The sequence below is a fragment of the Typopeltis vanoorti genome, chromosome 2 (assembly GCF_054136105.1).
Source record: "Typopeltis vanoorti isolate ZY-2024b chromosome 2, IOZ_Tvanoo_1.0, whole genome shotgun sequence".
Taxonomy (NCBI): Eukaryota; Metazoa; Arthropoda; class Arachnida; order Uropygi; family Thelyphonidae; genus Typopeltis; species Typopeltis vanoorti.
The window spans coordinates 92,612,021-92,628,885 of NC_143550.1; the positions used below are offsets into that span (position 1 = coordinate 92,612,021).

Sequence of the window (16,865 nt, forward strand, 5' to 3'; positions counted from 1 at the left end):
GTGTTCACTGTGAGGACAATTCGAAGGATATGTATGCTAGAGTTATAGACAGGGATATGAAGATACAGTCGATATGACCATTGCAATTATGAAAATATACTGATATGTGTCTGGCCAACAGTAGATTGAACAGCTGTTAATAATTCAAAGGCTATATATTCATTTCTGTTTTTACGTGAGGATAAACAGTACGTCATTCTCAAGTGACTAGGAAGACTAACTCTATTGGTTTTCCTAAATAGTTAGTGTCCTTCTTTTAAAAAACCTGAGATTCTCCGACACAAAAACTAATGCTAAGGAATAACATGAGCCACAAAGAGTTTAGACAGATGGCATTAGCTGAATATTGAATTGAGTGTCCGGGTGGAAGGGAGTCTATCAATCTATTAGCTGCGAGTTTTCCAGTAGTTCAGGCTACGCAAGCCTACTTTGAGAACTAGTTAACTTTTTTTAAGACAATATTACACGTAGATATAATATTACCGACTGAAAACTAATATGTGGGTAGACATTGGAATGGAAGGTGACCACAATAATTATTATTGAACGAGTTTAGCAGAAATATGACATTACTTCTAACCATTTAAGTATATGCACACAGGAGATTACCATGAATAACAGCAACACAAGGAGATGAATCTACTTAGTGCATATAATAGCAGCCCATTCCGTGAAAGGCTTTAGAGAAAAATATGCTTTAGCTGCGTCAAAAGGATACGGATATGATGCTATGTTGGTTTCATTAGCTGACCAACTGTCGAACAAAATTTTACATCTCGCACATCGCCATTATGGAATACTAGTTAGCAGATGTAACTAGTTAATATTAGCTAGACCTCTCTACCTGCACTGGGTGGATCACGTCAGAGAAATGAAGAAAATGGCCCTTTGGTAAATAAAAGATATCAATATAGGCAGATAATTCTTTCTTCCCATTAAGAAAAGCGACATGAGCAAAGACACTACAGTTCAAATGAATATAAACATTGATGCAAATATAATCCATGACACAAACAACAGGTTAAGAGCTTTAATGTGGAACATCTTGAAGAAGACACTATGTATAGGACTGTTCTACTCTGTCTAGTTATAGCAAGAATCGGTTTTCATGGAAGACATAATAATCACATGACTTAGTGCGAATGTATCTTAACTATCTGAACAGGCAAACCCTGGTACACCTTTCCCTCAGTGAATTGTTTTTTTGCGCCCGAATTAGCGAACAAAATCTCTAAAAACGACTTTATGATAAACCGATGAATCTTACATAATCTAAACTACTAAAATTTATATCTATAAATTATTAACTTAAAAGATTAGCACTTCGGTGGATTGTCTAATAAGAAATTATGAAAGTAGAATTTTAAACTGGATTCTAGTAATACTAAATTAAATGTTCTTAATTATACAGACGGACTACATAAAATATCAGGAAGCCCTGGTTTTCTTGTATAATTCAAACCCAAAAAATCCAATGTTTGATATGTTCTTCTGACAATTAATTATATTAAAAGCATGTGAACACTTCTGTATGTGCTTCTTTTAAAACGTGTGCAGTTACTCAACCGGGTCCGTACATCACCGATAAGTACATAAAGGCAACCAGACAGCTGATATACATATAAAAGATACTGTTCGCTCATCAGTAATGGTAGTGATTTGAGTGCTGAAGCCATCTTGCAGCACAAAAAAATAAATAAAGTGTTTGTACTTTGAAACACACACATACACAGAGTGACACTTGCAACAACACCTGAACAGCAGGACAATACACACACACACACTTATACAGATGAAGTCGGGAATGTTTTTTTTTTTTTTTTCTTTCTTTTTTCAAGATGGTCTGGAAGAACGAAGACACCTCAAGATCGTTCTCAACAATAAAAGGATTTCAGGAATATACTCAGTTGAGTGACTTTTTTTTTTCTGCTCACAGCGCTTATAATGAATATTTATCATCGACGACCGTGGACTTTGTAGTTTCACATGATTATAGATGGGAAAGATTGACGCTTCCAGCGAGAAACATAGGGAGCATACATAGCTGGGGGACTTCCATTCCAGAAACCTTCCTTGGTTTTAGGATCTGCAAAAGAGAAAAACAAAAGAAAGATAGTTACGTCATCAATATTAATGCACAAATAAAGTGAAGGAGTAAACATTTGGTATATAATGAGCATTTAACTTTTTTTAAGCAATCCACGACATCAAAAACATCTTTATATTTCTATTGCATGCCTATTTATCGAAAACCATTTTAGTCTTTCCTGTCTATTTTTGGAAAGCTGCGTTAATTCAAATAAAGCTTTAAGCAGAATAATGGAGATCAGATTATTTAGACAAGAGGCAATTTAAATAACAACATGATCTCATTAATGACGTCATTGATGTTAATTAATGGTGACGTTATTTAAAGACGCAGGTGGAAAATTTTCAGTTATGACCTTCTATTAACACAAAAGGCTTTCATAATCGTTTTCATCACAAAGCAACCAAGCAGCTATAAATGTAGATAAATTACCGCCAGATTTAAGCGATCTGAAAATGGTGACGACGAAAAGTGTAACGCCTCTGATTGTTATCTGTTAAATATCTCGGTAACCACGTCAGAAGTGCAGCGTATTTCCTATGAAAATTATTTTGGCTTATCATTGCTCCTTCTCAAATGTAGAATTTAATGCACTGTCACTTAATTGTGTCTTGTTAAGTTGTCCGTAGAGTCAGCGTCGGTTGTGCTTTAGGTTTTACTGAAATTTCCTTACAACAGTACAAAAGTGTCCTCACTGAGTCATGGAACACTTATTACACATGCCGAAGCATTTGAAGTATTTTTGGGAGACAAAAAAGGCAAAATTTTGAAAAGACAAAATCTATAAGAAAAAAAAAAGACAAAACTTTGAAATGGCAAAAGTTTAAAAAAAATTTTGGAAAAGAAGACAAAAAATTGGAAAAGACAAAACTTTGAAAAGCCAAAAATATAAAAGTTAGAAAAAACTTAAAAAAGAAGACAAAACTTTGAAAAGGCAAAGGTTTGAAAAGACAAGTGCGTTTGGAAAAAAAAAAACTTGTAAAAGACAAAACTTGGAAAAGAAAGGACAAAACTTCGAAAATGCAAATTTTTAAAAAGACAAAAGTGTTTTTGAAACGACAAAATAAAAGTTTTCAAATGACTTCTGTTTAGAAACGTCTAAATTTTCTCTACTGCTTTTGGATTTCATAGGAGACAAGAGATTCTTTAATTAGAAAATTTAATTTTTTATGATTATTAATGTTTTCCATCCCTGTTCTCTGCAGAACAATTAGCTAGTCTAAAAATTCATATTCACGCTTCCAGTACTACAAGGAGAGAATATTAAAATTAAAAGCGAAATCTGTTGGGAAGAAAGCATGTGGCATTTAGGATGTTGTAATCTGTTGCGTCAACAGAACATTGCCTTATCAATCTACTCTACTTTTCTTTATTGCAGGGATGAGTGTGGAGCACTAGTGCTTTACGGAGAACTGAAGCGTAGCTTTGTGAATTGCAACCTCAAGAACAGGGAAATTTTTGTGTACGCTTCGTGGAACTTTAATTACTAAGATAGCCAATAAAAAAGAAAGACGAGCTATCTTTCGCGATCCTTAATGAAGAGAACGAGTCCAGAGGGGATGGAACGAAGGATGGCTATTAAAAATGTAAAGCTGGGTTATCTATTACACTGTTATCAACTTACTTCATTCCACTAAATCGCATGGTAAATGGAGAATAGACGTGGTGTTCATAAAGTTTAAGTACCTGTAATATGGACAGACCAATACAACTCAACAATTTCATTCAGCCATGTAGTGTTCATATTGGAAATTGTGATGTTTTTATTTCGTGAAGCAAATAAAGATATTCGAATGAACAATTAATATCCTGAATGAGCAGTTCTTAATTGTTTCAACTTCTGAAAACAGACTTCAAATAATGATAACAACGAGTTTGCTAAAACCGATTCATAAGTAATTTGAACTTTCTAATTCCAGGCTTGCATTATCGCCTGCTATCTATTAGGAAATACTTTATTCGAATATTGTACTCATTATTTACAGTTTGTCTGCATTGTTACGACACTTCTATAAAGTGACGTTTGGAAAGTATTGTTGCAGTTAACAATATTCACTTTTTTTTTTTTTTTGAGGATTTTGACTTTGATTCACGTTTATTGTTGGAAGATGTGCTATATTTCACTGAATTTCTTTACTATGACGCTTCTATTGTTGGTTCGGTGAAAGCATTTGACATTTACTTCCAACGCATATGTGGGTGTGTTTTCTAGAGTAGAAAATGGTTATGTCTTGGTGTATATATATACTTGATGCATGCAGAACAAATCGATGCCATTTACACGATTGATTTCTTTTCAAGGTTTGATATTTTTCACAATGGAATCGCAATGACATCACACCCCACGTCAAAGAAAGTTAACAAAAAAAAAAAAAAAAACTAGCAGCTGTTTGTAGCACGGCGACTAACGACTGGCCCCGTCACGTCCAATTCTGTGAAAATGGGAGTTTGATGGCAGCATTTGTTGAAGCTCATCAATAGTTATTTTGTTGCTGTTGGAAGAAGCGATTCAAGGAGTAAAAAAAGGAAAGGAATGTTCTATTTTCGGAACTCATTATTGATTGGTTAAAATCATATTAACGCTCGAAACGTCTCTGGAGGTAAAATCAGTGCCATTGTTTGATGGAAAAATGTGCTAATGGGAAGAAACTTGGGACAAATTGGTTGATGAATCATAATAAAAGTCCCGTGATTCGCAGGCTGACAAACCCTAATAACAGATTGCAAAGAAAACAATGAAAGGTAATTACTGGGCTATTTAAGAAGGCGAATATATCGACACCGTTGAAAAATGCATGTCTTTATCTTTCAGTATACACAAAAGTGGATGTCAATGCTTAAATGAACCTTAGGGATTTTAAAGACATTGTTGTTTTATTATTATTTCGTCGTCCTTCCGAATAGCTTTTAAACTTGACGTGGAACCTGAAGACAATTGGAAAAGCAATTATCATTAAATGCATGAAGTTGTCTGCAGAGAAGAACTTTTCGGTGGTAGTCAGAAAAATGTTATTATGCCTGATATCAAGGAAAGAAGAACCATTTCATATTTTTTAAAGTGATTCTGTACAGTACAGGACTATTTCCTGCAACTGAGAGGAAAATCGCATTATTTTTATGAGTGAAGCACTTCAGATTTATTCGGATTTTGCCGGCATGTTGTTGAGCATCTGTTCGTAATATGTATTTACTACTAATGAATAAAAGCCGAGCCTCCGTAGCTCAGTAGGTATGGAGAAAGCCATTTGGTCCGAAAGACCTGGGTTCGATCCCTGTCCATGACGCCAGTAACTTTTTTTCAGGTGTTTTCGACACACGGATTGACAGTCATAAATACTTACAGTAGGGCGGCATGGAATCACCTTGTTCCATAATCGTTATTCCCTAGTCAAGTAGCACATGGCTAACGATTGAGGGAAATTAACAACTACTGGGTAAGGAAATAAACCACTTGGGGGCGCCTCATTCGCTCCGATAATTGTGTCGCAGTCTTGATTTCACCCAACAATATTAGGATGCAATTAATATCAGTCATTTAAATGGAATTTCATTGGAATAAAAATCATACTTGTAAACTTAATATAAAACAGAACGATATTTATATATTTCTTCTCTTAAATCTGTTTTGGATTCATGAAGAGTACTTAATCCCGCATTATCTTATGGCAAAAGCATCAGAAGTTTTGTTATTGCTTATGAATTGATTCCCCTAAATTCAAAGCTTTCTTGAAAATGTAAAATAATACATTAATATGTCGAGATTTTAACTAAAGTACTTCAAAAATATCAAAAACGGAAGTTGTTTAATTAAAGTTTAAAATATTTCAATAAATATCTTCTTAAATCTCATAATGTCAGTATAAGCCTCTACTCGAGAAGTTGTTCAATCTATATCACGTGGACGCTGTGGATGGGAAGAAAACTAAGAAGAAAGTAGAAAAAGAAAAGCAATAACTTCTTAAAAATCAATTCGAAGACTTACAAATTGTGCTCTATAGGAATTGCATAAAACTCAGGATTTTTAAGAAGATTTTTGAGCCTCTACCCCAAGTGAGAAAAGTATATCATGACTAAACGGATCTCTAATTTATACAGATTTACAACTGCAGGAAAAATAAATGCTGGGACAAAGAGGAAGATCAACTTACAGAATGCAGAGCAGGCAATATTTGTAATATATTTATGCAAAAAAAAAAAAGACTGTAGATTAGATTTATCAACAGGAGCAATGTCCAGAAATTTGGATAACATTAATTAATCAATGTTTTATGTCCGCGCGGTTAGCCTAGTGGGTTTGCGCTTCGTAACCATATTCCTGGGAAAGGAGTGTCCTAGGTTCGATTCCCGTTAACGACGTGAAGAGCTTAAGGATCTTCCTCAACCATAGCCAAGTTAGCCGGGCGTGGAGAGCAGGGATTTTTTCGCCAGTTTATCTGGTGTTTTTCATCCCGCAAACAGGCAAACTGGTCTGAGGACACACGGATTACAGTCAGGAATACTGACCCAGCTATAGGTCTGATTCGTCAGCCTATGCCGGTTCCGGAACCTGGATAAAATTTGGGGGGACTAGATGGTACTGTGAACTCCCGTAAAAAGGGGGAACGCAGTATCGTCACACGAAATTTATTTATTTATTAATGTTTTATTATTATTATTATTATTACCTACAAATATCTGATTCCAAAAATAATGATTTTTCCTTTCAAAATTAATAAACTGGTAGAATCTTCACAAAAGTTCGAAAATGGGATTACAATGAAAGTGTTCTTTAATTTTGCACAGCATTTCGGTTTTCAGCGAATTTTTTTATAACCCGATATACTTTTAAATTTATATGTTTTTTTTTCTTTTTCTTCAGCATTAGATTCTGTCTCAACAGTCTTAAGAATTTGCTAATAATTATACGGCGTTATAAGAAATTTTCTAATATCTGTCAGTTTTACTAAAGTGGGCAACAAAAAATAAATCATGCCTACTTTTGGATTGAGCGAAATAAACGATTATTCAATACAAAAAAATAAAACAGATATCGGATAATATTTCAAAGTTATTATTAGGTATATTTTTGAATAATATACCCGAAATAATGCCTTATAGGTCAAGATTTTGAATGATAAATCTTTGTGGGAAATACAGGGTGGCCATAAATTAACGTTCCCTCTTTGGAGGTTTCTGTACTAAAACTAATACACGGAATGAGACCACATTTTATATTGAGACTTTCGAAGGCATGGGGAGATGAATTCCGCGAAAAAAAGATTTAGCACCAAAATTCGCCGATAGGAGAAATTTTGGCGCTGGAGGAGCCGAAAACAAGCAGATAATTACATTGAAGGCAGATAAAATGGAATAATAACATTTCGACGGTGTATGCGACAGTCGCGTCACTCATTCCAGCTGGATATGTGGCGCGTTACAATGATAATAATAATAATAATAATTAAACTAAAACAACAACTTGCGAGAGACACAGAAATTAATGTAGTGATTGAACTCACAGGAAATAATGTGTTATTCATCAGCATGAGGGTCCCCCTGGACCACATACACGATTTTCAATGTGTAACGCGCCACATAATCCAGCTGGAATGAGTGACGCGGCTGTCGCATACACCGTCGAAATGTTATTATTCCATTTTATCTGCCTTCAATGTAATTATCTGCTTGTTTTCGGCTCCGTCAGCGCCAAAATTTCCCCTATCGGCGACGTTTGGTACTAAATCTTTTTTTCGCGGAAATCGTCTCCCCATGCCTTCAAAAATCTCGATATAAAATTGGTTTCATTCCGTTTATTGGTTTTAGCTACAGATGCATCCAAAGAAGGAAAGTTATTTTATGGCCACTCTGTATAACAGAAACTTTGTTCATCAAGCATTTCGCAACTTGGATCAAGACAGATTTAATTTATGTAGTTTCAGGAGTCGAATTAAAAATTGAAAGTACTTTGCTGCACTCCAGGATTTTTTGTTACAATTATCCTGAAATATAAATTTTATTAGTTTTTATTCAATGATAAAAATATAATTTCTAAGTGGAAAAACTTTATTTTTTAAATCAATATAAACGGACATAACTCAAAAACGTGCATCAATCTATCGAGTTTCATCCATAAAAGACGGGTTTGAGTTCCTTGATTATAGACTTTACGGATAAGTGTTTTTTGTCTGTAGAACTATGTGGTCATGGGGACCGTTTGCTTGTTTTGAGGGACGGAAAACCCCAGTTCTGGGAGGAAAAAACTCTCTACTTTCGTATAAGGCGCGCTAATTAACCATTTGGATGAAAAGACCTGATAAAGACAAGACGACATTGTCCTGTAACGTAATGGACACGATTCAAACCTACACGGATCTTTTCAACCAAAGGACGACTCATCTATATCAACTGAGCTATGGAGGCTCCTAAAACTATTTGAAGTATGTAAGAAAAAAAATAAGAGAAAGATATCTTGTATCATTGCTCTATTACTTCTTACTCTGCTCTTCGGTTATTATACCAAAGGTTTTCAGAAAATAAGTTCTGGTTAGAACGAAGTAAATCTTCAGCAATATAATCTTCTATTACTTTTTGATAGGTGATCAAGATAATTCCAATTAGTGTGCAAGTCAGAACAAGAATATTAACCGGCAGCTGATTTTGAAAGCGCGAAATAGGAAACTTCTCTGTTGCTCAAACAAAAGGCGAGTCTTCTTGTTACCAGCCAGTAGCAGTGGACGTAACTTCTGAATACACGATTACAACAATAACGAAACGTTAGCTTAATGGTATCATTCTTCTCCTTCAGATCCTGAATAAATGACCATACCATATTACTTCCCGCAATATCAAGAACAGCTCATTTCATGTCTTTTATGATATTTCAGCAGAAAAAAAAAAATCAAAAACGCCATGAAGAGCTTAGGTAAACCAATACTATGGTCTGATAGCGTCTCTCAATTTCGCTCAAATTAGAGCTCCATCCAGAATGAACACCCATTCTATATGCCACCTGACAGCCGTTATACTCTTCTATTGATAGATAGACGAGTATAACATCTGGGAACAAAACCTAGATTCATCTGTTCAAAAAAGTAAGACAAATTATAGCAAAACATAAACAAAATCTCATTTTTATTACTTCAATTTCCTCAAAAATCACAAACGCCACCATCAGCCACACTCTTCATTACCTTGAAACACATCAACTGATTAGTGATCAATAATGTAGATTCCACCATTCTTGATCTAGAGCTAGTCTTCTAATAACCAGCTTTAGATACAAGTCATTGCAGAGTTTGGAGACACGTGTACCGCTGCTAACATTTCTTGGTTATTCGATTGGATACAAGAAATAGGCCAATCAAGCCATCTTACGACCTGCCTTCCAGCTTTGCAGTTAGAAAATTATATAAATCTTTATGCCCTTTAAAATGTCGTGGTAGACGGTACCTTCTCCTCAATTTCTTCACAAATCCCGTATTGGAGTATCGAGTTCATCATCTCTTCTCTCTCTCTCTCTCTCTCTCTCTCTATATATATATATATATATATATATGTATTGAACAATCTTCTCTCACTAATCACATATCCTCTCTATGGCCGATAATCGTACATTCCTTTCCTCTTTCTCATTCAACAAAGCTTGTTGTGCTCAAATGATCCATACACAGATCGGATCATCTGTTCTTCAATTGATCAAGGATAAGATTATTTATCTCAAAGCTATTAAAGGCCGCATTCTCCTATTTCTCGCAATCGGATCAGATTTCTCTTTTTGAGCCAACTTATACTTCTAGGCTTTCTTGGAATAAACATGTCTCAACTATTAGCGTTTTAAGCTCAGAAACACTCTTCGGATACCACTGTATAAATTCCCCAGTTTAGATAAATGCTTAAACATTTAGAATTGTGCAGATCACAAATCTACGTAAAAGGACTTTATGCTTTCCTAATAAGCGGAGTCTGGTTAACCGATATCTCACGTATACTCATTCCAGTCACTTTCTCCCAGACAAGTTAGTATCTTATGGTTTTCCTACAGGTACTTTAGTGGAGAGTGTTCCAATAGACTGGCAGGTATTATCCAGACTTTCTTCTAAGACTATAACAAGCACAAAGAACTGCTGGTCAATAACCATTTACTGTCAAGTCACAAAACTTAATGAACCATGAACAGACTTATCATTTTTATCTTTCATTCTATCAACGTCTATCGTTTGGATCATCCAACCTCATTCTGTTTTTCCCAAGAAAACAAAAGTCATGGCTCCAAAAACAAATCAAAAGATTCCTATTTTCACATTAACTCGTAGCGCTGATGTATTATAACATTTTGCAATCCTGCGGGTGTGTGTGTGTGTGTGTGTGTGTGTGTGTGTGTGTGTGTGTGTGTGTGTGTGTGTGTGTGTGTGTGTGTGTGTGTGTGTGTGTGTGTGTGTGTGTGTGTGTGTGTGTGTGTGTTAAAAGATTGATATTAGAAAAAAAAATGTTAAAAATTATTTAACGCATAAAACTCCAATAAATACAGGTTCTATTTTCATTTTGACTCGTTTGAAATCGGCGGTCCCATTAAGATTTTTAAACTTTTGAAATTTTCATACTTAGGCTGGATTGCCGGTTATTTTCTTTTTTACAATACTTTAACAACCGTTTTTTCTTTCTTCTGAGGCCAGGTTTGATATGCAGTCGTGGCAGGAATATTTTCTTCAAATAAAAGAGGGAATTGTGTTTTCTACTCTTTCTTTCATTTTAGAAAAATTAGAAAAATGTTTAAATTTTCAACAGGAATATTTATTTTTTTCTATTCAGTCAGATGGAGCTGTGGACAAGTCTTCATGAATGTTTTCATCCGAATGGTAATGGCTACATCACAACGGAAACCAAAATTTCCTCACCTTCTGTGTATCACAGTATCTGACATAACGTGATAGTAGAGCATTTTGTGCTGAAAGATCTACATGGTAAGGGACATTAGATTTATAGTAGATTCTAAGTTTCGCGTGTTTACTTGTTTTTGTAGAAATCCAGAGATGTTATTCCTGTTTAGATAGACTGTCTATAAAATCAATTAGTACGAGCAAATCCTCATCCATAAGTTTTGATTCTTGCATAGTTAACTACTCTAGTTTAAGCATTCATATTGATGAAGAATAAAGAGTATCGCAACGCGCTCTCACTAAAGTAGAGTATTGAGAAATGAAACCTCCCTTACTTGAATGAAATCCATTTCATTGAAAGGAAAGCAAAGTTACTTCCCTTAATTTCTTTATAACGAGAGTTTGAAGGGAAAAATACGGATGCGAAAAAAGAGCGGGGGAAGTGTTGAATCTTTCCATTGTGGTTCATATTTATGAGATAATAAAATGTACATCAGTTCCAGTCCTGACATTTCCTTGGATCTCGGAATAACGCACATGGCGAGGCGTCCGTGACACTCGATGGAATCATTTACGAACGGGTAGAGAAAGAGGCTGTGCCATGAGGGCGCGTATCAAAGAGCTTTGTAAGGATGAGTCACGCTAACGGGCATCTTCCGTTGCAAGCGCTGCCTTACTAGTTGGACACGCGATCGATGATGATGCAAGTATTAGCAGAAGCAACAGAGAAATGCATGTTTGCAGATATTCAGCTCTTCTCCTCCCCTCCCCCTTCCAAATCATTCTTTGAATGCATTAGGAAGGAAAAGATCCCCTTTCGAAATGTGAATTAAAAGTAAGATGCTCACATGAAGTATTTAGATGTATAAAATACCCTCCCCCCCACCTCTCTCTCTCTCTCTCTCTCTCTCTCTCTCTCCATATACACCTATGTATGCGTAATGAATATAATTTTATTTTTAGGCATGTGTTATTGTACATATTTTAGTTAATAATCCTAAAAAATATTTCAGGGGAAAGGTCATTAATCTGTTTTTATTACACTGAATTTTAATTATACCATAATGCGGCTTTTTAGATTTATCAAAGCAACGTATGTACTAAGATCTGAAAACACAAGTAAGTGTCTCAATCAATACTCGCGAGTTACGATACTTAGAGAGAGAGAGAGAGAGAAGGCAACAAAATATTTGTAATGATCTAGCCTTTAGTAGATCAATAACACGAATGGTGACAACCATAATAAAACATTCCACAAATATGGAAACGACAGCCCAATCGATTCTTCCCCAGGGGGTATTTATAGAAGCATTCAGATAATGTACATTCATTACTTAAGCGCTTTGGAAAATCGGTATTAACAAGAAAAACTTAATTGCTACACAATATTCTTTAAAAAGTTCTAATCATTGAACATACCATAGTTTTGGACTCATCGCTATCCATTATCAGTAACTAAGGAACCAAACTGGTCCTATAGTATTACTATCTCAGTTATAATTAGATCGTAGTACTCTTTTATTGTTCCACATGGAAACAAGCTGTCACCAGCACGTGGGTTACCCTGGCAACTGCCATCTCATTGTTCGAAAGGCGCACCAATTGGCCCTCGCTATGTATTAAGATATTGTTAGAGGGTTCTGTCAGAAAAAGTAAAGCAAGCTGTCTTGATGGGATTTAATCTATGAGCAAACTATTGTTTTAAAAATTCAAGAAGCGAGTGTAGAAATGAAAGAAAATAGAATATTATATAGAAAGAAAGAATTTAGATACCTAAATGTCGAGAAAATAATTCTGTCAGTTTTACCTAAGGGGTCAATTATATGTTTGGACGAAAATTGTGCAGGCTGTTACACAAATCTGAAAAAATAAAAACAAACATCTTGTTTCCGTTCTATGATCTGGTTTTATGGCTAGAACTATTATTAAATATACTTAAAAACAACTGAAATAATAATGAATGCAATTAATGCTGTTATTATAATTTTCAACAGACTTTATTATCACATGATGGATTTGTATGTTAAAGTTGGCTCAAATATCACTATTTCTCATAAAACCCTCTGTCTTTACATTCTATTCATAACTGCCGCCAAAATTGTTGTACTTCGTCTGACAGAAAAATGAAAAAAATAAGAAAGGTATGTTTAAGATAAATGTACATAAACAAATTAAAATTCTCTCAAACCGAAAACCCCTCTATGAGATGAACAACTTCACACCGTATATTGATACATGAGTAGGATTGTTGAAGCTACCAGTTTTCGACAGAAGAGCGGTAGGTGTTAGCCGGAAGTTGCGGATTGTTTAGCGAGAAGTGACGTTATTTCTCGCACCTGGTTTGTTTCTGACACTGATGATGCGGATCATTAGCTGAATTCACTTCTCCACTGGCAGGAGTCTGCAGATGACATTAACGAATATCTCGCGTCTAAGTACACCCCTGTGGCCCGCCCACGAAGAGTTTAATTAGGGCCATTTAGAGCCTTTAACAAACCGTTATGGATGCTTTGTGAAACGATGCGGTGCAGTAGGGTGGGAACGAAACATGGGGAGGAAGAAGAGGTAGCGGAAGATGGTGCGGTAACAAATTACTCGAATACTCATAAAACTTTCGATTCTACAAACGTTTCTGTGGTTCCGCACAAACGACACGAATCATTAGCAGCAGCAAGAATAGTGCCAGATATGTCACGGACAGAGCTCCGTTCAGAGATGTGAAATTATTGGCCCACATATACCAATATTAGGTACAATTCGGGTCGCTAAGCAATTCATCATCATCCGAAGATTGATAATTAGTAACAAAACTATCGGCTAACCAAATGCATGCACACGTGATGACGTCATGGAGTTTAACTGTTGATCGACGATGTTGTCGAACCTGTTGAAGGTGACCTACTCAATAATCGTTTATACGTGCTCGATTTTTTTTATCCGACCTCATTTCATTTCGTTCGTAGGGAGGCGTTCAGCCGATTCGTCACTTTAACACAATATTAGTTGTAGTTTGAGAACGAGAACGTACTTTAAGAAAGAGAACGTTAGCCGTTCTCTTGCTTAAAGACTGTTAATTAAAAGATTTCTCAGGAAACTTCATTGCATTCTATTTTTTTTTTTTTCAGCTTGGAGTAGTTCGAGTAATTGAAAACTTCAGACAGCAATCACTAGTAGAGACTAAGCTCCTTCGGCTGTAAAAACTTTCTTCTTTCTTTTAGTAATGAAATGTGAGATCTACTTTCGTCGAGAGCGTTAATGGTATTTTGAAGGATGTTTACGACAAACCTGAAGAGATGCGATAAAGTAATAAAAACAAAAAAAAAAGTTTTCGTCTGCATGTATTGTGAATATACGGCTAACTCGTCGTACATTTCTTTACAAAGAACATGAAGCTCGCTTTTTTGATTGATATCTAAAAGAATTGACAATCTTTATCAAGATGATCGAAATACTTAAGTGCAAGCCAGTCTCTTTTCTACGGACTTCAAAACTTAATTACGAGAAGGAAAGAAAAAAGTTTATTTGTTCTATGAAATGAAAGAGCTCGTCTATCACATTAAAGCGTTAAGTATTAATATCTACTTTTTTTTCCTTATTTCTTCTGTTTTCTATTATTTCTATGCTCTTTCATTAGTGCTGGAGAGATCTAGCCTAAATTTATCCACTGTTGAATTGGTATCAAATTTTGCATTAACACTCTGTACTCATAAAGAAAAAAACAATTCTTCTGGTCATAAAGATCATCATTGCCATTAAACCGTCCAAGTAAAAAGACATGATAAAATTCAACCCTCAAGAAAATTATCTGTCATTATATCTATGAAACTACTATGAAAATGTCCCTGAACAACTCTTTAACAGCTACACGTCACATTCTAAGGACCCCAAATCCGATAACCTATATAATTATATTAAGCACTTGCTTCAGTACTACCTGCTATAGAAATAAAAATACACGCACACACGCAGCATAATGCAGCCTCACCACTGCCCGAAACAGGACATGGTTCCATAGCAACTCATATGGTGAAGCTGTGAGAGAGTATCCATAACTACTCTTCTCAAAAAGATCTCACACAACTTGAATACCTAAAAATTTACCAATCACTAAAGCAAGCATACCATGGAAGTGATACTAACACAATTAGAGCAGCACAATCCAAAAAGAAAAAAAAAACAGAATGGCTAAACTGTAGTAATGACAACTACCTAGAAGATTAAAGAGAACAAATGCTGCATGCCAAACTATAAATAGAAAACCTTAATCCCCCAGCTTCATAAAAGCCTATTAATTACAAGGTACAATCATATTATAGAAATAACAGCCTATATTATCTATTTCATCTCTGACTCAATTTACTTCACTCTCTCTGCACATCATTTTGTCTTGCCTTATTTCACTTCATATTTACCATTACTTTTTCAATTACTTAATTTTATATCTATTGCTTCATTCATATAATTTAATATTTTTCTTCGTCTACGCTTTCTTTTATACCTTTGTTTTTCGTCTGTTATTTTTTAAATCCGCTCTCTTGTATTCCTTTATACATATAGTGGGTCGGTTACGGCATATATTTTGTTCGTTTAATCTGACTTACAACTGAGATTATAAAATATAAAAATGAATTGGCATCCTTAAACGTATTATTCTTCTTATTATTATTATTGGGTATCTCACATCGTGTGATGAAATTCATCTCTGAATTTTCTGAAGAATAACGGCATAACTACTTCTGAAAATACGGCGCTTTAATGCAGTGAGCGGTTCTGTGAATTCAATAAATGTGTTATTGGTCCATTTCTAATTCCCTACTTTAGGCATGTTTTGTTCATAAAATACCTTCAACAATTCCATCAGATTTATTTATTTTTCTCTGTTATACTGACTTATAAATAATGGAAGGCTTTATTATTTATTCTGAGTTAACTGAATCTCTATTGAGTTCTAAATATTCATTAGTAACACTCGCAAAGTGCAATCTTTAATTGAATTTATTTATTTATGTTGATTTATTTCTACATACAGCTTCTTATTGAGTCTAAAGCCTTCTTGTTAAGTAAAGCCCGGTCGGATCACCATGTTCTCAATAGTGCTCACTATTTCTGTAAAACGGATGTATTTTAATTGCCTAAATAATTACCGCGGCAAAGATATCTTCTATAGAGTAAATGAGCAGTCATTTCTCTCGTTGTAAGTGAATACATGAATCGTCACTGTGAAAGAGAATTTCTGATCCAGCAGATCGCTTCGACTTTCACTAGATGATTAAAGAATATGCGAAACGTCAAAAGAAAAGCTGAAACTTTTACTGGCAGTTGTTCTAATGCTCTGCGACCTAGAAATGCATTCAGGCTAACAGAATTTCGTATCCATCCATGCATGGGTTCTTTCTTAAGAGAGAGAGAGAAAAGAAAAAAAACACTCTACAACGCTTTCCCATCAGCTATCACCGAGTTCTGTTTACCGTAGCGAAGTGCAGGCTTCGACAAGTTACCTACGGTAGACTGACTCCGTCGATTACTTTGTACAAATAAAAGTTAAAATACCGAAGTTTATTTATGAATTCGAGGTAATAAAATGTTTTGATCGTGCCTTTGGTGTTTCGCATTTTTCCATTTGAAAGAGGATATTGCAGGTTTGAAAGGGTTTTAATTGGTGGAATTTGTCCACAGAATGGAAAATGTCGTAGCAGTACAAAGTTGGAAAAAATTAATGTGTTGTATCACTTGACAGCTCGAGTAATAGATATTGTTGTCATTCAGAAAAAAATAGTTTGCTAGTATAAAAATGTCAGTTTTGGAATGAAAAAACAATCAGAATCATTCAGACACTTTCATCTCGAGAACTTATGCAATTATTTATTTGTTTTGTTTTATTTTAAATAAATAATATAAATTCGATGATTCAAATGACCCCA

At 34.9% G+C, this 16,865-nt stretch overlaps 1 protein-coding gene across 1 annotated transcript in view; it reads right to left on the minus strand.

The window, feature by feature from the left end:
• Positions 1-1,572: 1,572 nt before the first annotated feature.
• Positions 1,573-16,865, minus strand: part of LOC150109253 (uncharacterized) — an 80,228-nt gene continuing 64,935 nt past the window's right edge. Inside the window, exon 4 of the mRNA XM_090406716.1 lies at positions 1,573-2,086. Coding sequence (XP_090262842.1) covers positions 1,983-2,086 — 104 coding nt within the window. The 3' untranslated portion in view covers positions 1,573-1,982. The remainder of the gene's footprint in view (positions 2,087-16,865) is intronic.